This window comes from Megascapheus bottae, chromosome 4, assembly GCF_031878675.1.
Source record: "Megascapheus bottae isolate mThoBot1 chromosome 4, mThoBot2.hap1, whole genome shotgun sequence".
Lineage (NCBI taxonomy): Eukaryota > Metazoa > Chordata > Mammalia > Rodentia > Geomyidae > Megascapheus > Megascapheus bottae.
The window spans coordinates 50,975,365-51,001,271 of NC_143512.1; the positions used below are offsets into that span (position 1 = coordinate 50,975,365).

The window sequence follows — 25,907 nt, forward strand, 5'->3', positions numbered from 1 at the left end:
AGCCTCATTCTACAAAAAAGGAATCTAACTCAGAGATGTTATTGCCTGAAGTTGCTCAGCTGAGACTCAATGCAGAGGTTTATCCAGTCCCAGGCTTGAGCTCAGGGCCTGAACACTGTCTTTGGACTTTGTCAAGACTAGAGCTCTATGACTTGAGCCATAGCACCACTTCCAGCTCCTTCTATGTATGTGTTACCAAGGACTAGACTTTGTGCATTGCTAGGCAAGCACTCTACCACTAAGCAAAACTCTCAGCCCCAAGGGTTTACATTTTTTTTTCACAGATCATTTGTCAAATAGTTTTAAGAGAGTGATAAATAAAGATAATTCTAAAGCTCTATAGTTATAAACCAAAATCTAGGGATGTCATCACAGGAATCCCAATCTAACAGAAACTAACTTGTTTGTATTCACCTTTTTTTTGAGTCCGGAACATTTCCAACTGTTTTTGTTGCTGTCTTCGTAATGTGTTAACAATGGCTATTGCCAGTCTCAGTGCTTCTCTGGGGTACCCATGAGAGCGTAATGCATCCACTCGTGCACAGGCAGTAGGAACATGTTCTGAAACAGAAGAGAATAAAGTTGCCACTACCAGTATAAAAGCAGGATTTAATAGTAAGATGTTTCTCTCAAAATACTATTAAAAAAAGATAGAAGATGCCATTTCTGAACTTGGATTTGAAGGGAAATCCTCATTTTCTACTGCCAAGCATTCATCTGTCTCCCACTGAATCCCTTAGCTTTCTACCTCCCACTCTAATAATGCTATAGAAACTAAACAAAGAAGTAAGTCATGGAATGTCTTTCTGGTTTGGCCACTTACCATGCCAGAGGGGCCACCCTCGGGAGTCAAAGAGAGAGTTTTCAGTGTCGTCATGGTAACAGTAGTTGGTGTATAGGTCACTGCTGATAATGTGCTGCAAGTGGCTATCCTGCCAGTGGAGATCACATGCCTCAATGGCTCGAGTGAACACTGTCCGATGTGGTCTATTCGATGAATCTGTTTTTTCCGTAATTCAGAAAGCCATGTCAGCTATTATTCACATATGACTAAACCAGCCATATCATTTTGTGGCCAGATGTTCATGAACACACTTCCACACACTGTCTTGCATCCCCCTAAGCAGAAGGGTGAATAGAATAGTCTCATATCCTAAGTGCCGAGGCAGTTGAGCCAGAAGAGTCACTATTCATTCTCTTGTTTTATCAAATATAAACATTCTATAGCCATTAAAGCTACAGATAAGGCATTCTGCAAAAAGAATTGTCAGGTCTAATTTCCATGCCAAATATACTCAAAAGAGACACTTGGCAAAAAAAAAAAAAAAAAAGTCACATGTAAACTCACTGCTTCCCACTTCTGAGGTACTGTCGTGAGCTTCCCCTGATTGGATCAACAGCTCTTACAAATACTATGCAAGAGATGTGAAACCAGCCATGGAACCTTTCAGGAAGATGCAGTCAGCCTCAAAAGTATGCATAAGGGTTGTGCTTTTGGTTATATTTTTTAACTATATTGTGCGGTTTTGCACAATTAAAACTATTATGCTTCTTGGGATATAATTAAATGCCACTTTATATCCCAAGAGGCATAAATGCATGTATTTAACATTTCACAAAGCCACACAACATAGCTACAAAACAAACCAGCGCACTTACCTTGCCCCTACAGGCTGCCTCCTGATTCCTGGGCAGGTTCCATGACTGGTGTGATGTCCCCAGCATAGTGTATGCTGGGGGCATCACAAAAGAGCAGAAGCATACACTCCGAAGAGGGTTCAAGTTTCAGGACCTGACGAAGAAAAGAAATGTTTGGGGAATAAAGGATATTCTGACCTCAGCTCCTGGAATCTTTCAACTCCTAAAGAGTCTGCCTACACTTCTACTCCTTGATTCCCCACATCAAACTTACCTTTAACTATGACATAAATCTTAATAATTATCCACTGAAAACTCTAATAATGAGCTACTTTCATGTTGTGTGTACTTTAGCTCAAGTATAACCCCTTATTGTTCTGAGAATCAGCTAAATGAAAAGCAAGTTTTAGGCCTTCCTTTTAATAAGTTTCATCTTCTTGTCTTTGGACCACTGGCTAAGCATAAACAGAAGGGTAAACATAAAACATCAAAAAAGTAAGCTAAGAAGAGACTAGAAAAACTCATGTGTTTCAGTCTCTTTATTCTGGTGGTAGAAGCAAAGAAACAAAGTAACTTGCCAGTTTGCAGAGCCAGGTAGTAGCTTTCTGAGCTAAAACATAGATATACTTACTATAAATTCCACTAATCAGAGAGGCTTTAAACAAGTCCTAAAACGTTTTTTTTTCTTATGACATCTTTATTTGCTATCTTCGTTACTGTATCAACTGCTGTGTAAGTGCTTGGTTCTTATCCTGTTTCTCTTATTTCGGAGATAATAATAATAGAACTCTGTAAACTCCTAGAGGGAATAAACTTAACTTGGGCAGCATTATATCACTCAAGTACAGTCTACACCTAGGAATTTCCCGCTTCAACAAAAAAATTACTGATCACTCTTATATTTATTGTTCAAGATTTAAGTTGACAGCAATGTACAAAGGAAGACGAGGTAATCACTGGAGCTTTCCAGTATGTCATGTCTTTAACAGCAATATTATTTCAGCTCAAATATCTGTATCTGGATGACAAACATATCAAAACCTATTTATGACAAATAGTTTAAGAGACATAAATAGCGATGGATCTGTTACAGCCCCTCAGTAGTCCTTACTACTACCTGCATATACAGTACGCTGGAAAAGGTACACCCCACCTTTCACTGCTATTTGAATCTATTAGGGCTTTTTGTTAAGCAGAAAAAATATGTAAAAAAATATGTCCATACCCAGAAAGAAAATGATTTTATGATCTCTTACAATCAATCAAATCAAGTCTCACATAAGCAATTTGTGTTTTTGTCACTTCATTAATTTTGTTTAGCTTAAATACTAGATTTTATATAAAGAGAATTTAAATAGCAATTTAGAACTTTGCAGGTATTAAAAGAATGAGTTCTTCATGTTGACTTGGCTCACTATCTGTGATACCACTAATAAAAGCAAACTGCAGAGTCTTATTTCATGAAAAAAGTAAAAAACAAAAACAAAACAAAAAAACTGAAATGTTCATGTTTGCATGTAACTGTGGTAAACACAGAAAAACAAAGAAGGTATATAGAGGCTTAAAAGAGTAGTTAAGTATAAGAGAACAAGGGCACCAATAGTAAAAAAAAAAGCCAAATTCTCATGAATATTTAACAGAAAATATCTAAAAACAACTGAAGTATGTAAAATACATAAATATAGTAATACAATAATTAAAAAAGATGTACAACTGCTGATGCTGATGCCTCACATCTGTAGTCCTAGATACACAGGAGGCTGAGATGTGAATGTAACACTTTGAAGTCAGAAATATCCTAGAGACTCTATCACTAATTACCCACTAATTAAGGTTAGACTAGAGGCATGGCTCAAGTAGTAACAGCACATACACAAAAATGTACAATTAAAAAAAATCTAGTCTATGTGTTAAAAATATGATCAACTTTTTTTATTTTTAGCTTGTCTTAGGACTTGGACTCAGGGCCTGGGCACTGCCTCCTGAGCTCCTATTGTTCAAGGCTGGCACTCTACCACTTGAGCCACAGCTCCACTTCCAGCTTTTTCTGTGATTAATTGGAGATAATAGTCACATGGACTTTACTGCCCAGGCTGGCCTTGAGCTGTGATCCTCAGACCTCTGCCTCCTGAATAATATATACTCTCACCACCTAGCTTCAGATTTTTAAGAGATTAAAAAATAAAGTATATGTAACATTAACCTTGAGAAGTTATGAAAAGCAAAAAGGGAACTGGGTGCAGGTGGCTTGCATCTAACAACTCAGGAGGCTAAGATCTGTCAATCACAGTTCAACACACACAAACACCACAAAACAACCACAAGCCAGAGCTGTGGCTCAAGTGGTAGTGTGCCAGTCTTGAGAAAAAATGCTCAGGGAAAGCACTCAGGCCCTGAGTTCAAGCCCCAGGACTAGCTCCCCTTCTGACTCCAAAAAAAAGCAGAAAATAGGAAATTCTAATTTATTTATAAAAATAGAAAAATTGCCATAATTCTGGTATACACATATACGTGTAAATTCATAAAGAACTACTTTCAAATTTGCCTCAACAAAGTTAGGACCTCATAAACCCTTCACATTCACTCTAACTTGCAAATACATGAATGTACACTAAGTGCAGTTGTTATGGCCTGGTTTCTTGATGCTGCAGGCCCTGCAGGCTCACTGCAGATATAACAGCACAATCTGTATGGATGTCTTTTCTGATAGCCTCTCAGGAGGCAGTAGGTATTATGCTTAAAAGCTGGTACCCTGGTGCACTTAGGCACAATAGCTATGAATTACTACTTTAAGAAACTAGGACCTAAATTTATACTCTTAGACCAAACTATAAATAAAATAAGCAGTGGTACCTTTGAGGCTAAATCAGTTCTTAATAGCTTCCTTAATAAGGCTTATGGAATCAAAGGCAATGTAATAAGTAAGTTGTTAGTAGACAAGTATAATATACCAGAGTGGCAGTACTAAAGAAGCTGTGGAAAATGAAATACACAAAAAAATTCCAAGTATAAAAAAGACACTTGTTTGTGTTGATATTAGCAAACCCTTCCCTAGAAATGGAAGAGAATATATATTCTTTATATTCAACAGATCAAGTTGAAAATATTGAGCATAGAGGAAAAAAATTACTAGGGTAGGGTAGGTAGATGAGAAGCATGTTTACTTTCTCTTAAAATATTGAATAAAATCTTGAGCAACAGATAGGATGGATTTCAAATGTCTTTAGAAAAATGAGAGTTAAGTATTTACTTCCCCAATCCTAAAATATTTTTACTGGACAAGACTCCATGGAGTAATAATTTTCTTTCTTCATAGATATTTAGAACACTTTACTAACATTATACTAAAACCTGGCACATTACACTGCCCCTTTTAAGAAAGATCAATGCCTTATGGGGCCAACACAAAGAGAACAATTAGTCTTGATCCTAGATGCTTTAAATGTCATTTAAATCCTACTTCACTTCTATTACGACTTTAAATTAGTCTCAAATTTCTGATTCCCCAGGAAAAGCCACAAAGTCATGGAAAAGTAGTAGAATGAATTGGATAAAACTATACTTGTAAGAGTTAACTAGTTAAGAATTGAATTTGGAGATAAAATACGCTAGAGAAGAATACAATGGAAAATATTTTTTTTAAATGGAGGGAACTTGAACTAAATGGGTAAATCCAATACAAAAAGAGAAACTGAAAAAAAAAAAAAGAAAGAAAAACCAACATAGAAACTATCGAGGTTCTTTTGGAAATGTGAGATTTCTAGGTTGTCTCAGAGACCAAGGCACTATTTGTCTACTGTAAGTAGGACCAAGTATACTAGACAATCATTTCAATGAAGAATTTTCCCAATCCAAACATAACATCTATGCTCTTCAGTTTACTCATAAAATGTGATCCTGCTTTATTCTAAACTTAAGAATGTTTAACTAATTACACAGCAACCTAAATATGAAATGACCAAGAGAAATAAAAACAAAGTTCATCAAGCATTTTAATGCTATGGTTCATAAAATATTATCACCATAACTCCATAATTTTACAAATAAAAGTACAAATGAAATCATTAAGTGGATCACTTTAGCAATGCAAATATGTATATCTGTATATATTTTGAGAAGCATATAAATACACTAATATTAAAACACATGCATACATCCATACTCAAAATGTATTAAATTCTTGAATGAGATGTGGATACAAATGAGCAGAGCATTACAATGGACTCACCTTGGTTGGCATTTGCTCCCTGAGGCAGAGCATTGGTTAAGTTAGGCAATTCACTGCCATGATTTCCATCTTCCCATGGACAGACATCAACGCTGTTCCACTTTTTCAACTGTTTTAGCCAACTGGTCTTCTGTTCCAACTTGCAGTGGGGATTTAAAACTATACACATCCATAGAGCACCTAAAAGAGAGAAAGAAGTAATGTCAAAGAATTATAGAAGTATATGATGCTCATAACTAAAGGTAAAACTTAAATCATTTCAAAATGGATGTTTGTTGTTCATAAAATGTCATTTTTATCTGACAACATAAGCAATAAATAGAATTCAAATATAAGACACTTCGAATTTGAACCAATCTAATTCACTATCCAAGATCAGCTTTTTATAGTACACAATTCTGATATAAATAGTACATATACATAAATGCATACTTACATATACATATATATAGAATGAAGTACAGATAATGTTTGGTAAAAACTCAGTATATAGTATTGTTCTTTTCTGTTCAAGACCAGTACTTAAGCACAGCTCCACTTTAGCCATAACTCCTCTTCTGGCTTGATGGTTAACTGGATAAACATCTCAGGGACTTTTCTGTCGAGGCTGGCTTCAAACTGTGCTGCACAGATATCAGCCTCCTGAATAGCTATGATTAGTGTGTGAGCCACAAGCATCTAGCAGTAAGTATTCTTTTCAAAACAAAATTCTAGGGCCGGGGGTTTGGCCTAGTGATAGAGTGCTTGCTTAGCATACACGAAGACCCGGGTTTGACTACTCAGTACCACAGCCATGGAAAAAAGCCAGAAGTGGTGCTGAGCTCAAATGGTAGAGCTCTAGCCTTGAGAAAGTCCAAGAACAGTGCTCAGGCCCTGAGCTCAAGCCCAGGACTGGACAATAAAATAAAATAAAATAAGATAAAAAGACTAAGTCGGAGTCCAACAAAGTAACTACCAGGAAATGGTACTTGCAATAGGGGAGGATGGGGCCAAAGGGAGAGTGAATAGAAAAACGAAGGGGAAGAAGGGGGAATGCAGGTAAGAATTCACTGTACAGAACAAAACTGAGAAATATAAGAGAAGAGTTGGGTGGAAGGGGGGTGAAGAAGTTGAAGTAATGACAGATCAAGATGCATTGTAAACATAAATAGTTTTGTTAAAAGGCAAAAAAAATTAAATACATAACCAAAAATTAAGGTAAGTAAGGGAAAGGGTAGATGAGAATGTACAAAGGGGGGAACATTGATAAGAAGAAATGAACTGCTTTGATTAATGAAATTTCCTTTGTGCAGCTACTTAAAGACGTTGAAAACATTTTTAAAACATTTGAGAAAATTCAGCTACCAGTAAAAGAAACAAAAGAGAACATCATTTCAGATTCTAGAAGTATTATAAAGTTTATAGTATAATTATAGTATCTACAGGTACTGTAGTGCTCATCAGGTACCACTATGAACAACTTTATGACCATAAATTATACAATTTAAATAAAATGAAAAATTTCTTTAAGGTCACAAGCTATCAAAGATCACTCAAGAAGAAATAAAATGTCATATATATATATGAAAGAAATTAAATTAAATACACATTTTCTAGGAAAAGTTTATCAAATCTTTTTTTTTTTTTTTTTTTTGGTTAGTCGTGGGGCTTAAACTCTGGGCCTGGGCAGCTGTTCCTGTGCTCTTTAGCTTAAGGTTACTGCCCTACCCCTGAAGCCACAGTGCCACTTCTGGTTTTCTGGTGGTTAACTGGAGATAAGTCTCACAGACGTTAGTACCCAGGCTAGCTTTAAACCACCATCCTCAGATCTCAGCCTTCTGAGTAGCTAGGATTATAGCACCGTGACCAGCAGTGTATCAAATCTTTAAGAAAAAAAAAGTAATGATTCCACATAGTATCTTCCAGAAAATAGGAATGGTTTTAATTATGCTGATTTTTGTTCAGATAAAAACATTACAAGTAACTATAATATCCATGATGAGCATAAAATTTTTTTAAAGTCCCTAACAAAATAATAGCACATGTAATTAGGCAATGTTTTTCAAGGTAAATACATTAAAACCACATAGGGCTTATCCCAGGAATGCAAGGTTGGTATAACATTCACTACTGTAGCTAGTCATAGATCCATAACTAGCACCAGTCATTTCCCTTTCTTTTTTTTTTTTTTTTTTGCCAGTCCTGGGCTTGAGCTCAGGGCCTAAGCACTATCCTTGGACTTTCTTAAGGCTAGAAACTCTACCACTTGAGCCTCAGCACCATTTCTGGCTTTTTTCTATGTATGTGGTACTGAGGAATTGAACCTGGGTCTTCGTGCATGCTAGGCAAGCACTCTACCACTAGGCCAAACTCCTGGCCCCATCATTTCCCTTTCTTGCTATTCATTCCATATTTCTCATACTGTCAGCTGCATCTTTGTAGCTAAGCTAGTTAATTCATGGTTCAAAGGCAATTTGTCGAAAAAACTAATATTTTTTTCAACAACGATCTTGAGTTAAAAATTCATGAAAGTAAAAAGGACTCTAGTCTATATTACTCACTTCATTATAACGAACTCAAAATGGATCAGACATAAAATTTAAAACATAGACATAAAAAATTTAAAACAACAAAACTGAGGGATAAGATAGTAAAGATCTATGGAAAAAAAACCCTGAAAACAGATATTGTTAAAATTAAGAACTTTTGGTGTATAAAAGGTAAGAAAAGAGTTGGACATTGGTGGCTCGTGCCTGTAAATCAAACTACTCCAGAGGCTATGATCTGAGCACTGTAGTTCAAAGCGCCCAGGCAAGAATGCCCATGAGACAGATTTTCCAATTAACTACTAAAAAGATCCAATAAGTAGAGCTGTGCTTCTCAGGGATAGCACCCACACGCCTTGACTTCATGCCCTAGCACTGTCACAAAAGAAGGGATCCAGGAGGGAGGGAAAGAGAAGAGAAAAAGAGAAGGAAAGGAGGAAGGGAGACAAAGTTTGTAGAATGGAGGAAAATATTTGTAAAAATCACATATGTGACAAATTATATGTATACATATGTATGATATATACACACATATGTAAAGCTGCTTCAAAACTTAATGAGAAAAAGAAGAAACCAATTAAACACATCAAAAAGAAAGGCTATGAAGTCATGAATGGATGTGGGGGAAATTTATAGTACTATGTGAAAGAAACTGATCTGAGAAGGCGCCATACTGTGATTTATACATATGTATGACTCCAACTGCTAACATTCTGGAAAAGGCAAAATTATGGAGGAAATTAAAAATAATCAGTGACTGCTAGTGGGGGTTAAGAGAAAGAAACAGATGAATAGGTAGAAAACATTTTCAGACAGTGAAACTACTCAGTATATACATATTATAAATGGAGAATATACACTATTTCACATTCACCCCAAACCATGGAATATACAATACTCACAATGAACTCTAATAGAAGCCATGGGTTTCTGATAATAATAGTCTATCAATATAAACTCAATGATATGACAAACATACCAATCATTTTGGTAGGGGACAATGATATATAGATAATGGGAGAAAAATGTTATATAGGAAATAAATTTTTCTGTAACCCCAAAACCATTCTTTAAAGTATTTTGTCTAGAAAAGAGCAAACAAAGAAGAAAAATGCTGGCAAATTTCAGATAAAGTATGATAAATACATCTCATTAGAAAAATGTAAATGAATACTTCATCTAATATGTATCTAGTATAATGATGGCAATCCAGGGGAAAAATCTTTAATCTGACAATAACTATAAGAAATCATAAACACTGTAGTGCTCCTAAGTTGCTTCTGGAGTGTAAAATAGTATATAGACTCAGAAGTAGTATATTCACAACACAGTCATCTGTCAAATCAGAGACTTGTTCAAGAGAACTTAAAACTTACATTCATATGCTTGTAGCAGTTTCAATTGTCAATGTAAATGAATGAAAACAATTAGTGTTCTTCAACTGATGATTGGATAAATTGTGATATTCTCACATAAAGGAATATGATTCTGCCATAACAAAAAATCTAAAATATACACATCTCAAATACATTATATTCAGAATGATTTTAATGCACTCAGAATTACTTTAGGTCGTTTATGACATATATAATGCTGTAAGAACTGTACAACCTTAAAAGTTAAATAATTTTAACAGTCACCTCTTACTGGGTGCTCATGATACGTAACTAGCATTTTATTTAAGACTTTGCAATCATTTCTCATTAAACTCAGTACAATAATTCTTCACAGTCAGTATTGCTATTTCCATTTAAAAGTTGAGTCCACTTAAACTGCTGTAACAAAATACCATAAACATGGCTTATATACAAGTTTTTTAAGTCTCCTAGTTCTGGAGGCTTGATATCCAAGATCAAGATGTCAGCAAATTCAGCATCAATTCCTAACAGATGGTGCTTTCTTGCTGTGTCTTCACATGGCAGAAGAGGCAAACAATCTCCCTTGGGCCTGTCATTTAGGCACTACTTCTATTACAAGTCATTAGAATCTAATCACCTCCCAAAGGTTCCACACTTCTTAATATTATCACCTTGAGAGTTAGGATTTCAACATGTGAATTTGGTGGTTTCACAAAATTAAGATTACAGAAATGAGAGCGATAAAGAGGACAAAATCCTAAATATTTTTTGCAATTTTTTCTAAGGAAAAAACATTCATATGACTTATCTTAGATTTTCATGCTTACAATTCCCTGATTAGAAAATTTACATTTCATTCACCTCCTTCCAAAATGCCTGAAGTATTTGTAGCTTTAGAGATGAACCATTTTTAAAAAATTAAATATTTCGGGCCGGGAGTTTGGCCTAGTGCTTGCCTAGCATGCCGGAGACCCGGGCTCGATTCCTCGGTACCACATACATAGCAAAAAGCCAGAAGTGGTGCTGAGGCTCAAGTGGTAGAGTGCTAGCCTTGAGAAAGTCCAAGGACAGTGCTCAAGCCCTGAGCCCAAGCCCAGAACTAGCCAAAAAAAAAATTTTAAATATTTCATTCTTCTATTTCTCTGATATAATAACATTTTTAAGGACTGAGTAAACAAAACAAAATAAAACAGCCCAGAGAACTTTAGGAGAAGTTAGCACAGGACCTGGCACCTAATCCAGTACTATTGTTCTTTTTTAAATACCTGATTATTATTGGCTATGAAATACAATGTAAACAAACTTGATGATTACAAATTGTTTTTTATTCTAGATTCAATACTTCAATGTCTGTAATGGAAATGATCAAATCACTGGTATACATATTATCTAGTTTTGGAATTATCCATGGCACATTTCAGAGATTTTCTCTACATCCAGCATGCTTTCACTCTTCCCCCACTGCTACTCTACCCAATCTGTACTCGATGAGTGATTTTAGCCAAAAAAAGGCACTATAATATGAGGCAAAGTGAGCCAAACCCATCTTCAAGAAAAAACAGCAAATATTTTCACTGTAGTAAATGCTTTCAATCCACCTAGAGGTCTTAAGAGTATTCACATTTTATATCTGAACATAAAGTTGGACAACGTGGTCAGAATAATAACAAAATCCATTCGGAAATAACTTCTGCATTCTTCTGATAGCAGAATGCCAATGGACTACAACTCATACTTTCAGTAAATGAAGGCAACAAGAATTAATTGCACTAACAGTCTTCTCCATCAAACATTTAGTTGCACAATTATCACCAGCATTGCCCCACCTCATATTATTATTTGACATTTCCAACACAAATTTTTATCAACAAGCAGATTAACAGCCATAAGACCCCAAAATGTCTCCTTTTCCATGATAATTTCATTATCAAATGATGAACAAATAATGCAATCCTTCTATTCTATGCTAGTTCTCCTTCATCAGAGATCCTTTTAAGAGCATTTGTGTTTCTTATACATTATAAAATATCAGAGTGGAATACTTGTTTCTTGGGAAGAATGGAATGCTTACTACAGATGTCTGAAGAATGTGTTTTGGAAATAATTGTGAAAACCAACCCAAAATGTGATAGCCTGTTGACTTGAACAAAACCTTATTACTCTGTGATAGTTGAAAGATGGTATATAGGAGTCAAAAGAAAATCAGATAACGAGTTTAAAAAAAATTGCTTAAGAACTTTGGGACTTCTCACATGAAAAAATTCTCAACATCTCTGGCCATAAAAGAAATACAAATCAAAACACTTAACTCCAGTTAGAATGGCCAGGATCAAGAAATCTAATAACAGATGCTGGCCCCTGCCTTGTGGCCAGGAGGGATCACTACTACACTGTTGGTGAGAGTGCAAACTCGCCCAACCACTATGGAAAGCAGTATGGCAGTTCCTCAAAAGACTAAACATAGAGCTCCCCTATGACCCAGCAATTCCACTGCTTGGCATTTACCCAATCCTCCAGAAATAAGGACATACTAAAGCCACTAGCACAACGATGTTCATTCCAGCACTACTTACCACAGTGAAGATATGGAACCAACCCAGATGCCCCTCTGTTGATGAGTGGATCAACAAGATGTGGTATTTATACACAATGGAATTCTATGCTGCCATCAGAGAGAACGACATTGCCCCATTGTAAGGAAATGGAAAGACTTGGAAAAAAAATCATGAAGTGAAGCCAGACTCAAAATACTCTATTTTTTAAAACTAAACTATGAAGTATTCCTAATGTAATGTAATAAACTATGCACTTCATTTATTATGTGTTCTCATGCACATTTCTTGCACATCGAAGAAAGTATATCCAACAAAGAACATACGCTCATATAAAAGTAGCCTAATCAAATGAAAGAAAACTGCATTTTTTTCAATACTGATAAGCACGGAAAATAAGTGATTTCACCATAGAGCAGAACAGTACATAAACAACCCCAAAACTCAACTTATGGTTCAAGATTCCTTACTCAAACCAGATGTCTGTTGTCTCTGAAAACATAACGGGCAACTAACTCTGTTACAATTAAGACCATATCAGCATTTCTGGTGTAATGTATGCATATATGACTGAGTTCAATTTCTGCCCAGAGGAGCACATTGCTAGATAGAGCATCATGACATGACTAACTAAATCAGCTGGTGATTCTCTAGACTGATTCTCTCATACTCAATAAAAGGTCTCTACATTTGTTTATTAATATCAAATCAGTTCAGTATAAAAGCTATACATATTTGTGGAGAGGAATAGACTAACTAGAATAGAGTACTTTATAAATGATATCCTTAGAAATGTTTACGAACGTTCTCTTCCATTTTCTAGGAAGATGACTAAATTATTATTCAATGGTACTGGGGGCAAATAAAACCACAGGAACAGTGACAGTAGGGACAGGGCAACAGAGAACAGAGGAACAAACAATCAACACCACCTTTTCTAACAGGAAGAGCAATAAAGACAAATGGTTCCATTTTCCTGTCACAAAAGTAGAAAAATTATGGCTGTTACATGAAAAGCAGAATTTTTATATTTTAATGTCATGGATATTCTTTTTTTGGCCAGTCTTGGCGATTGAACTCGATCTGATCACCGTCCTTGGGCTTTCTCAAGGCTAGAGCCTCTTGAGCCACAGCACCATTTCCAGCTTTTTTCTACGTATGTGGTAGCAAGGAATCGAACCGGGTCATCATGCAAGCTAGGCAAGCACTCTACCGCTAGGCTAAACTCCCGGCCTATGTCATGGATATTCTTATGAAGTAGTACCAGACAAAGTAAAAAAAAAAAAAAAATCACAGATTTGCAAGTATTTAGCATTAACTAAACATTTTGTAGTAGTTATCGCTATTTCTGTTTTCAGAGGATATTATAATAATCTAGAATATCATGTGTAATCCAATGAACAAATCATACCTATTTATAGGCCATGGAATGACTAAATGCATTCACAAATAGATCACTGGTATAATTAGTTATGCCAGCAAAACTAGTCACAAAATTTCTTAGGTCAGACCACACCAAAACTCTGACCCTAACTAATTATTACAGTAGTAGTATCAGTATAATGCATTATTAAATCTGTTAGTCACCTCATGTTTGGAAAATACGTTTAATTAGTTAAAAAATATCTTCTTTAAATTTGATATACTAGGCTTCATTTATTCACGTTTTGGGAAACACCTCAAAATAAAGTCTCAGGGATACTATAGAGTTTGAGATTGCTAAAGTCAAGCAGAGCTAAATAACATACAATTGGCTTTCATCTAATCAGGCTCTAAAAAACTCTAAGATAATTTTTTTGTTCTTTTGTGTGCCAGTCTTAGAGCCTAAATTCAGGACTGGCCATTGTGTCTGACTGAGCCTTTTTGCTCAAGGCTGGTGCTATACCATTTGAACCACAGATCCACTTCTGGCTCATATACATTCCTGCTCAGGATGGCTTTGATCTTTAATCCTTAGATCTCAACCTCCTGAGTAGTTAGTATTCCAGCCTGAGCCACCTGACATTCAACATATGTTGCTTTTTTATTTCTCACTATTTCTCTTTCTTGACTAGAATATAAGACAAACTTACCAATGAAAGTATCTATCACTGGACACTGTAAATAGAAGGCTCTTTTTAATTTGCCTACTATTCTAGCATTTAACAGTCCACCATCCATGTTTACATATAAATGGTCTCCTGAGCAACTGCACAAAGACTTTCCTTTCATTTGCCATGGAGAATCAATTTAGGACAAAAGATAATCAAAAGCCGTACTAAAATACAATCAAATTTTCCATTCATTATTATCATTCTGAAGTACTGATAGTCTAGTAAACCCTTTGGAACTATACTTGTTTAAGAATCCCAAGAAAAGTTGGTTCTTTCAATATTCTAATTAGAAGTATAATTTTGCCCATAAAACCAATTTCTTAATGCATTGACTTTTCTGAGGAATTCAGAAAAATAAGATGGGTGTTGGGTTTCTTAGACAACAGAATGCTCCATTTTGCTCTAATTCATTCTATTACTGAATTAAACTTTGATGTATTGGTCTTGACAAGTGCTTCATGCTGACTGTATTGTGTATGATAGTATAATCACTCCCCATGCATTTCCCACTGGCTGGCTGATTAATGCAATATATTACCTGCAGCACTGATAGCAAGAGGAAAATCAGTGGCCTTCTGTACTTCAAACTGTTTGTATTTCAGTATGTATGTATGTGTTTTGCACATATATGGGTTCCCACGTGGACAGAGAAAGCTGGATAAAGCAGAAGAGTGGGAAAAGAGAAAATGGAGGGCACAGTGAAGAGTAATGTCTTTCAGCAGTTAACGGTCAAAATACTTGTGTTGCTTCTTGTTTTTCCTCCATAAAAAATAAAGACTAATTAGGAATTAGCCAAAATGAGCAAGTCGGGAAAAAATGCACATTTACTAGGACTCTATCCCATTTAAGGGAAAACAGTGAAAAGGCAAGAGCAGGGAAAATGTTGCTAGTGATGCTGCCTCATGCTTCTTAATGCTTCCAAAGATGTATAAAGCATTATTCATTCATTCACATTCACAAATATTTAATGAGAACCAACTATATATGCCAGAAATGTTTTTGTTTTGTTTCATTTATCACCTTTACAAGGAAAAATATATTTCTTTCAATATTTTCTCTTATTAGTCAAAGGGAAGGGAAATGGGGGAGAGGGGCGTTGAGATGTTCATGTGGGTGATGACTGGGATAAAAACAAAATAATGAGACAAGCAGGGTGGACCAAGCAAAAAAAAAAAAATCCAGCTACTTAAGAAGCAGAAATTCAGAGGCTATCCCCAATAAGGCTAGGCATGGTGGCATATACCTGTGATCCAAACATAAGGAGAAAAATCAAGTCTTTGATAAAAAGTGATACTCTATTTTAAAATAACAAAACAAAAAGAGCTGGAAGCATGGCTCCAGTGGCAGAGTGCTTGCGTATTGAGTGAAGGGCCCTGAGTTCAAAACTTAGTACCATAGGGGAAGACAGTGAAGAAATTAGTTTTAATGTCTCAATAAAGGCAGCAACTGACAAAAATGTCAGTATTAAATACAACAAGTGTTTTAATGAAACACTTATGAAACACAAAACAAATCTCATATTCCTTAGTCTGCATGTTTAGTAAAAAACACCTGTGTTGGACTGGCCTGTTATGTAATCTCATTGCAGGAGGCATTTTTCTGCTATTAGCAGCATTATGAAAGCATTCTCCCTAACAATTTCCTGTCAATTCCAAGCTTATATTTCACTCAAGTGCCCTGTCTTGGCATCTTCTCGTTCTACCTTCAACCTTTCTCATCCAAAAAGAAAGACTGAGACTTTCAGTCTAAAAGCCATTTCAAGATTTGATTTTTATGAACTTATACTCTGCAAGTCTGCTACAGTAAGAAAAAGAAAGAAAGAAAGAAAGAAAGAAAGAAAGAAAGAAAGAAAGAAAGAAAGAAAGAAAGAAGAGAGAGAGAAAGGAAGGAAAGAGAGAGAAAGGAAGGAAAGAGAGAGAAGAGAGAAAGAGAGAGAGAAGTAAAGACTGACTGATTTAGGGATGTCTACAGAAAGAAAGGGCTGAGAAGCTACATCTCTGGCCATAAAAGAAATACAAATCAAAACAACTGTAAGATTCTACCTCACTCCAGTTAGAATGGCCATGATCAAGAAATCTAATAACAGCAGATGCTGGAGGGGATGTGGCCAGGAGGGATCACTACTACACTGTTGGTGGGAATGCAAACTCGCTCAACCACTATGGAAAGCAGTATGGCAGTGCCTCAAAAGACTAAACATAGAGCTCCCCTATGACCCAGCAATTCCACTACTTGGCATTTATCCAATTGTCCAGAAACAAGGACATACTAAATCCACTATCACAACAATGTTCATTGCAGCACTATTTACCATAGTAAAGATATGGAACCAACCCAGATGTCCCTCAGTTGATGAGTGGATCAACAAGATGTGGTATTTATACACAATGGAATTCTATGCTGCTGTCAGAAAGAATGACATTGCCCCATTTGTAAGGAAATGGAAAGACTTAAAAAAATCATATTAAGTTAAGTAAGCCAGACTCAAAGGAACATAGGCTCAGTGGTATCCCTCATTTGTCATAATCAGTAGAAAGCTTGAGCTCTCCTAGCAGAGATTTATAATAGAGCAAAACCTAGATACATAAGGCCATACAATGTGACCCTAAATGTAAGGACCTCCAGGATATAGAAACAAAAGCCATATAATGAGTGATTGTTGTCCTTAATGTACTATATTATCTCTTGTCTCTTTTGCTGTCCCTTGGTTATCTCATATTGTTAGAATATTTCACCTTGTTATCTGATATATTCTATATATGCTTAATTGGTTATTTGAAATTGGATAGGGAAGGGAAGAAATCAAGATGAGCAGGGGGAGGGGAGAAAGGGAGGTGGGAAATGGGGACCATGACATGACCTTCTATCTGGTGATTATAATGTAATCTTTCTATTAATTATAATAAAAAATATATGAAAAAAAGAAAGGGCTGAGAAGCACTGCAACAAGGTCTAGCTGGTCATGTACCCAAACGAGCAACTTGGCTATTTCAAAGTTAATACTTGTAACAGAAAGCAACTCAACAGATTTGAGTTAGCTACATTTCTGAAAGCTACTATCACTATTCCTGGTTGCTTTATTTACTCCTGGTCTCTAGGTCACAGTTTGAAAAATAAACCTTAAGTCTAGTTATTAACTAGTCGTATTAACTAGTAAGTATCAGAAATCATCTGTATTAGACTACAGAAGCCCTATTCTTACTTCAATTGCAGTTTCATTTTGGTCAGTTGAAGGGCTTGACCTCAGGGCCTGGGCACTGTCACAGAGCCCTCTGTGTGCTCAAGGCTAGTGCTCTACCACTTGAGTCCACAGAGTGACATCTGGTCTCACAGGGACTTTTCTGCCTGGGCTGGATTTGAACCATGATCTTAAGATCTCAGCCTCTTGAGTAGCTAGGATTACAGGTGGGAGCCATCAATATCCAGATCTCACATCTTATTTTTTAAACAATTCACAAAAACACGGTAAGGCAACTATCATACAAGCTTACAACAACCTCACAAATATTCACTTAGTACATATATTCAGTGTCCTGCCCCTCCCAACATAAGAAATAGTTATTAATGTAAGTTGCTCTTTGAAACAACTCAAGAGGAGTGACTATTTAATAGCTCACTGAAGTTAGTGATTATCGTGCACATAGTTTTCATCTCAGAACACTTTATTCTAGAGAAATGATCATGGAAAGGCTAATATGTACCAGGGCTAAAAGTCATGCTGTTGTGCTCAAGCAGACTCTGTATTCCTTTCTTAGTACTTGCTTCCTCCCCCATCATACCACAGGGATGGAAAATATATAGCCATGAGCTATATAAGGCCAGCAAAATCAATTGGTACATAACAGGATAGACACACATGTCTCTCATCAGCTTCCTGAGGCCCATCTGCCTGTACTGATAATTTTGTATAGCTCAAAATGGATGCTACAATATCCAAATTGCCTCTGGCACAAAGGTTCTCTACCCTTGCAAGGGATTCCACTGGATAAGAGCTGAATACCTGCCACCTTTAGAACAACCATTTTTCACCTAAGCTTACATCAACAATGGTAACATTTATGTAACATCCTGTTTGTGCCATCACCCATCTAGAGCATCTTAAATAGCTGTTTCTGCCTCCCTGAATATTCCCGTTTGTTCTCACTGCAGCTGTTGACATCCCTGATTCTACAACAACGTCCTTGGGCCTTAATTCCAGAGGTCTTAACATGAGGATTCTTAAACCTCATTTATATTTCTATGCTGCTACTTCAAGGTAAGCAGTGTCTTTCTTCATTTCCACCCTCCTTCTCTCCATTTAGATTGACAATCTTACAGGGAAGAGTTTTCTGGTCAGATTTCCCCTTGGTAGCTGTTTCTAGAGGGAAAGAATAATACTGACATGTAGGAAATGGGAAAAGTAAGGAGAACTTTTCTGAAATTCCTGTGAGAGAAATAGTGATACACTACACCAACTCTGATTGCTGTTGGTCATTAAGGTAAGAAGGGTATCTATTAACAATGGACTTGTGATATAGAAAAAAGATAACATGAAACAATATAACTGGAACCCATTCTTGGCTTAAATAATGCTTCCAGCATGCTACATATACATGGTAACAATAAAGTATATTACAGTGAATCACAAGCATCTCAATTCTGAGCCAAATCATCACAGTCTATCTTTACAATAGAATTTTATGGAAACATACAATAGGGTGATTGAGACAAATGATCTATGTCACCTAAATATGCAATGAATTATCTAATTGTATATCTAAATCATTAAGAATGTCTAATAGATGAGGTATTAGAACCAAATGACCTGTAATGAATTCCTTTAATCTTAAAGTCTTATTTTCTATCAATATATATTTTATTTTTTCTGTTTATCTTCACCCAACAGTTCATAGTATTAGAATTTATTATTGTAGAGAAATGTACATTCTTTTTGCTAATTTTGTGAAACAAACTAGAAATTAGTTACACAAAGATGCAGAGAATAAAGTTCTTTTCCTGTCCTCATAGTAGAGTGAAAAACTCCGAATCTTCTGACCAAGGAAAACAGAGCAGTCGGTGTTAAAAAGCTACAGTACTGCATGAACAGAGAAAAAACCCTAGTCCTTGTAATAAGAACCCAACAGCAGAAAGATTTCTGACAATAGCACTGGAGAGAAGCAGTGTGCAGAGTAAATACAAATGACAAAACTCCTGTATTTAGAGGAAGATTTGAATACTACATGGAGAAAAGGAAACCAAGATAGGAGCACACACCCATTCCAAAACAGGACATACCCTTGGGTAAGAAGGATCTGCAGATCTTACAGAAGATCAATTGTGTTGGCAACTCTATTATTATGATTAGGAGGAGCACACAAACAGTGGGCAAAAGGTCTTCACTGGCTCCTTACCAACAGGAGTAGAAAATGAGATAAAATCTTCCCTGAATCCCAACTGTACCATGTAGTATCTATATTTATGATAATTTTAAGTTGCTATATAAAGTCATTCTCAACAGCATGCATTTGGATTTTCTCCATCAGTGTATTTGTTTTCTCTAAGAATCTGAACTTAAGGAAGTCCCTGAAAATATGGTTCCAGGTGATTGACTATGCTATACTAGGCAAGCTCTGCCAACTAGTGCAGGAGGGTGGCACCATGGGCAGATAGGTCAGGCAGCCTTGCCAAGGCTTAATTCCACCAAGGTAAGCTTCATTTTGCAGTGTTTTCTGAGTAGAAAGAAGCAAGTAATAGTCTTAGAAAATGAGCTGATGATATTGTCTAGTTTTTCTGATCATTTCTGAAGTCACTTAAATCTAGAATCAAATCCCTATCCTATTTCTGTGACCTCAGGCCAATACTGTAGCTTTCTTAGGCTTCAACTTTCTTACCTGAGAAATTAAGGTAATTACTGTGCTCTAATGCTATTTTAAGGATTAAACAAAATAACACAAACAATTAAGAGCTTAGTACCTTAGAAGCAGTGTTGGTATATTATTAGTAGCCGAACCAAATGGGAGCTCACAGCAAAAATCTAGGTCCTCCTATGATATTGTTCTATTATCCCTTTCTCCTTTTTAAAATTAAGTACAATAAAAGATAGTTAGATTGAAAACCTTACACATATTTTTGATAATAAACACCATTTCCCTCTCTCTCCATGATACTTCTCCTTTCTGGATTATTATCAATACTTCCTTCCTTAAAACTCACCTCTATGAACACCTTATATTAAGTTTAGTGCTATAAAAATCTTGGTATTAATTTATACTGAAATTTATTCTATTAAGGTATCTTCAGTTCATTATTGCTGACTTAATTTACCCTGTCTCTATGTTCGCACCTCTACTATACTTACCACCATCAATAGCAAAAATTTAAACACCAAATATTTTTATTGACTATTGACTGAGAAACCAAGCCAGGGGCTAGTGGCTCACCTCTGTAATCCTAGGTACTCAGGAAGCTGGGGTCTGAAGAGCTCAGCTCAAAGCCAGCCCAGGCAGATAAATATGAGAGACTCTTACCTCCAATTAATCAGCATAAAGCTAGAAGTGGAGGTGTAGCTAAGGGAGAGTGCTCTAGCCTTGTGTTCAAGCCCCAGGCCCAGACTGATGGAGGTGTGTTGTGCACCTACACACATAAGTGATATATAGTGGGGTAAATCTGTAGTCTCCTTGCACTTACAGGTAGATAAACTAGGAGAAGACAAGCAATCTCTGATATGTAGTTCAACAGGAATATGTTGCATATTCACAGTTTTCTGCAACTGTCCAAGTCACTGGCATCTTTTTGCTGCAACAAAGTTTTGAAAATTGCAGTTTTCTACAAGCATTAGCAAAGATGTAAAATTCCTTATATGGCAAACCACTCTGGAATACTTTTTAGGTTTCAACAAGAAGCAGTAACTCCTTAACCATTTAGTAACCTTCACCTACTTTAAAATGTGAAACTAAAGGATTAGATGCAGTCTACTGCTTTCAGAGATCTAAGGTAGCAATCCCCAGAATTTTCTCTACAATTACCTCCATGGCAAACATCTCGAATTTTATTTCTAGTGTGTACAAAGACTCTACTAAATTACTTCATATGGATAGATGCAGAAACCTGATGACTTGTATCTGTGGTGGAAGACAGGACAGCATTTGGGATCTATGGAACAGACTATATTTACTACCACTGAACATAGTAAAACATTCTCTGATTCTAAGCATATTTTTCTTTATTATTACTTTTTTTTCGGTCATGGGGCTTCAACTCTGAGCCTGGGCACTGTCGCTGAGCTCTTCAGCTTAAGGCTACCACCTTACCCCTTGAGCCACAGCCCCACTTCCCATTTTCTAGTGATAAATTGGAGATAAGAGTCTCACAGTCTTTAGTTCCCGGGCTGGCTTTGAACCACCATCCTCAGATCTCAGCCTCCTGACTAGCTAGAATTACAGGTGTGAGCCACCATGCCGGCTTCTAAGCACCTAAAACATGACAGCTATTGCCTAATTCTTACACTGAAATTCAAACTAGAAAGAGACATCTAACTATGACTCTTTCTTCGCAAAGAGTTGAGATGAGAAGATTTTTGTATTATGAAACTAGTGAATGAGCGGGTAACAACAGGATTCACAGGACAGTCAGCAAAGCACATTATTCAGCTCAGAGAGAAAGCTAAACAATATTATGTAACACCTGAAAATTAAAATTTAAGAATCTTTTCCTGTGATAAAACTGTAATTACATTTTATTGAACTGCTTCCTCTAATGGCAGCCATTTTAATTAGGTTTTAATAGACTCACAGCCACAACTTATAGTTTCATGAAGCAAAGTAAAATTACAGTTTAGGAAGACATTTAAGGAAAGAGACCCATCAGTGCATATGAGAGGTTACAATATATTCTCTCATCCCTGAAGACCCTCACAGTAATTAAGTATGTGGAATAGACAGCCATTAGAGCTAACAGTAGGTGTGCTTGCCACCAATCAGCATTGGGCTATTCTTTGAACCCATGGATCTGCTTTCCAGAAAATATGCACATCCCTACATAAGGACTGGAACTACTAAACTGTGTGCTCTATAGCTTCTCCCAGTACATAGCTTCTATGAAATGTGCAGCACTTATACCAATACAATGAGACATTCTGCCTTAAGTTTGTAATGCACACTTTCTCATATCTATTTCTTATGCAATATTATTCATCTTGAGAACTTAGTTGTATGTTTGGGAAATGAACAACATGTACAGAAACTAAAATTAATATCTGAAAACTGATTCATGTACAAGATAAATGCATCTGCAAATGAGATGCAATAAACAAAGATCTTAATAGTATGCATCTGTATGTATTTCATATTACATTATGAAAATCAGGGAGTAAATCACAAAGATTAGCTCAGACCAAATGAATATCATAGGCATTTATTTAGAAATGAAGAACTAAGAATAATCAGTCCCTTTGTTATCTGGGGGATGGGAAGAAATGGGCCAGTGGCTACTACAAACAAGTTTGTATATATCTAGTGAAAGAAAATAGCTCAATATTCAAAAAAATTAAAAACATTATCATTTAAATTTTAATAAATCATATTTAATCAAAAAGTTATAAATTTGTATGTTATCTGGTTGCATGAAAAGATTTTTGCAGTCTTCTGGCTGATAAACTAATCAGTCCAAATCCCTCTGCCAAGAAGCAGAGTGACTTGGCTAAGACACTCTCACTGTACACTTTCATCACATGAAGGCTTTCATGCCAAGAACTTTTGTAATTTTTTTTTTCCTGGTGTAGTGGCCATTGCCAGAAATGGACTCGTCGAATCCACTGGTGCTAAGGAGTTAAGCATCTGAGATTTAATTTAACAGTTTCAGCTTTATTAAGCTGTCATGGAGCGGCCCCACTTTGATAACAGTAGCTGCTCCAATTATGGCTTGGTTTAGGGTTGACAAGTATAATGATTCATTCGTGGCACATGAGAAGCAATAAAAGGTTGTTTTGCATTACAGCTTTAAAAATGTGGGCACTTTTTTCATTTAATTTGTCACTTAGCTTTTGCTAAGAGGACATTTAAATTGCAGTAAAAGGCAAATGGGGCTTTTAGTTTAAATGTAATCCCCATATTTAAATGATCTGTAATGGTGCAGTGTTGGAGTGGGAACACTATTGTCTCACAGTGGGTCCTGATGGTGACATGTGACATTTGTATTCAGGTCCTGTATTATCCATGTGGCTAAAGGGCTTCCAATTTCATTTCACAGCCAGAAGCCTGCAGAAAACACCAATTAACTTGCAGATCCCATTTGCCGACAAAACTCAGCCTCTTCTCAATGTCTGGCATCTGGCAGTGCTCAGCATTTAATTCCAAAGCAGAGCCTTGAAGCAATGTGAGCCCTGTGTAGGGGCACAAAGTCAAATTCTCCCATTTTATTAAGAAGGGGGAAGCCGCCTTTCTTTTGTAGTCTAACTTCTAGTTAATTTTTTGGTGAATGAATATTAAGATGTGAAAGCTATTGTTACTTCTATATGGGATTTTTCACAGAACTTAGACCCCATTAATATAGCAAGTGACATCTGCTTGTCAGCAGAGTACATAGGAGCAATTCTTAAAGCCTAATAATGATTAGAAGGGAAGGGCAAAAAAATTGTTCTTCATCCTGATCTGAAATCAAATAATTTGTATTAGTTCTTAGCATAAGAGGATATGACTGGTATCAGTTGGTAGAAACTTTCACCCAATGAGAATTTATACTCTGACTGAAGGGCTGACATGCAAAATTTTCAAAACTAACTTGGAAAAGTGAGTTGTGACTATGAATCACATGTGAATACTCTAAGTCTTATTTGACTCTATCACTTGTACTTTTTTCTTAGCCAAAATGTCCAGATGCTATTTTCTTCCTAATGAGTTATTTGCAATTCTACTTTCTAAGCATCAAAGCTCTATTAAATTTTATTCATGCAATGGTAATCCAATACTCTTTCTTTAAATGATTCAAAAATATTAATCCTTTATAACTTCATAAACCCAACTAGTCAGCTCAACATATAATAGACAAACTACAAAGGGTTTACTTGGGAAAATAAATCATTTAATATTCTATGATAGTTTTTTAAAAACATGTGTTATACTTGTATTAAATACCACTGTCTTCACTTATCATTCCAATATATGGAAACTATCTACTATAGTTATACATTGATTTAAACTGCTTAGGAGAGAGACTACTTCGATTATTTCAGAAGGCAGAAACCAAGTACCAAGATTAGGCCATTATAAAATACTTTTTTAAAAAATGCTAGATTAAAAACATTAATGATGGGTATATTTATACCCACCATTTGGCAAATGACAAACAGAAAGGAACCAAGAGTTTCTATTCCTAAACACATAAATTTACTAATAGAAAAAATGGAAACACTGATGTTATACAACACTAAATAACACAATGTCAACTTATGGATGTCTCCTGAATTCCCTGAATTCCCTGAATTCAGTTTTGTCATCTGTAAAACAGTCCATTCAAAACTCCCCTCCAACTATGATCAGACATGACAGCTCTTCTTGGTGTCATCTGGACCTGTCATCAATGAGCATCGAGTGGTCCATCATTGGCCAAGAGGAACTTCATTAAGACTATCAATACTGAGGGTTTGTATGTCACAGACACATATTAATCTAAGTAATAAAACATCATGTCTATAGAGTCATACATTTTATGTCTATGCAGTTGTTTTTATATTTCCAATACCATGTCCATAGCATTGGGTACGCAAATATTAAATTATTGCTCTTGTACTGTTTGGATCTAGTAGCCACAACCCTCAGCCTAATGTTCTAAAATCTAAGTGCCAGTGATTGTATATAGAGATTCGCTTCTTGAATGCTTGTTTGGTAAACACGTCATTTGAAATATGATGTAAAAATCAATGTTAATAAATTCTTTAATTAAAAAAGGCCAACAAAGACTATAAACATCGTGAAGTAATGCACCTTCTATCTGGTGAATATAATATAATCCTATTAATTACATAAAAAGAAATTAACATAAGCAGTAATATATATGTTTTATTTTAAAAGACACAAAACTTGGTCACTTACAGAAAGACATCATTAATTACTCAGCTCAGCTAAGTAACGATGAGTAGTGATGATACTCACCCCAACCAATTCTAAGTGAGATTTTAATGAAGAAGACTAGAAGATTTTTTATTTTTTCCCAACCACCTGCTATATTTGTTTATCTGTTACCACAAGGGATTAGGAAATAATGTATTATAGAGTTTGTTGTATCTTTTCTATTCTGAAGGTCAACCTTAAAACTAAGTCCATCCCAGCCACAAAAAAATGACAATTCTTGGGAGAAGAGAAGTAGAACCCAAAATTTTAGCTAAAACAAATAAGTAACCATCTCAATAAATGAAACAACTATTTTAAAATAATGCAGCTCTTTTCCAAACATTTATAGACTTGGAAAAACCTTTTAAATACTTCATGCTCTTACTTTTTTCAAGATCAGAGAATTTCCAAAACTCGACCAAGATTGTT

General features: G+C 35.8%; 1 protein-coding gene and 1 long non-coding RNA gene across 2 annotated transcripts in view; one reads left to right on the forward strand and one right to left on the reverse strand.

The window, feature by feature from the left end:
* Window positions 1-25,907, reverse strand: part of Zswim6 (zinc finger SWIM-type containing 6) — a 175,597-nt gene that overhangs the window by 18,339 nt on the left and 131,351 nt on the right. The window contains exons 5-7 of the mRNA XM_090331895.1: window positions 5,867-6,046; window positions 824-1,000; window positions 415-561 (exon numbers count right to left, since the gene is read on the reverse strand). Coding sequence (XP_090188021.1) covers window positions 415-561; window positions 824-1,000; window positions 5,867-6,046 — 504 coding nt within the window. The remainder of the gene's footprint in view (window positions 1-414; window positions 562-823; window positions 1,001-5,866; window positions 6,047-25,907) is intronic.
* LOC150064444 (uncharacterized) lies at window positions 18,477-19,893 on the forward strand. The gene is made up of 2 exons (XR_016535266.1): window positions 18,477-18,649; window positions 19,402-19,893. It is a non-coding gene; the product is annotated as an uncharacterized LOC150064444 (long non-coding RNA).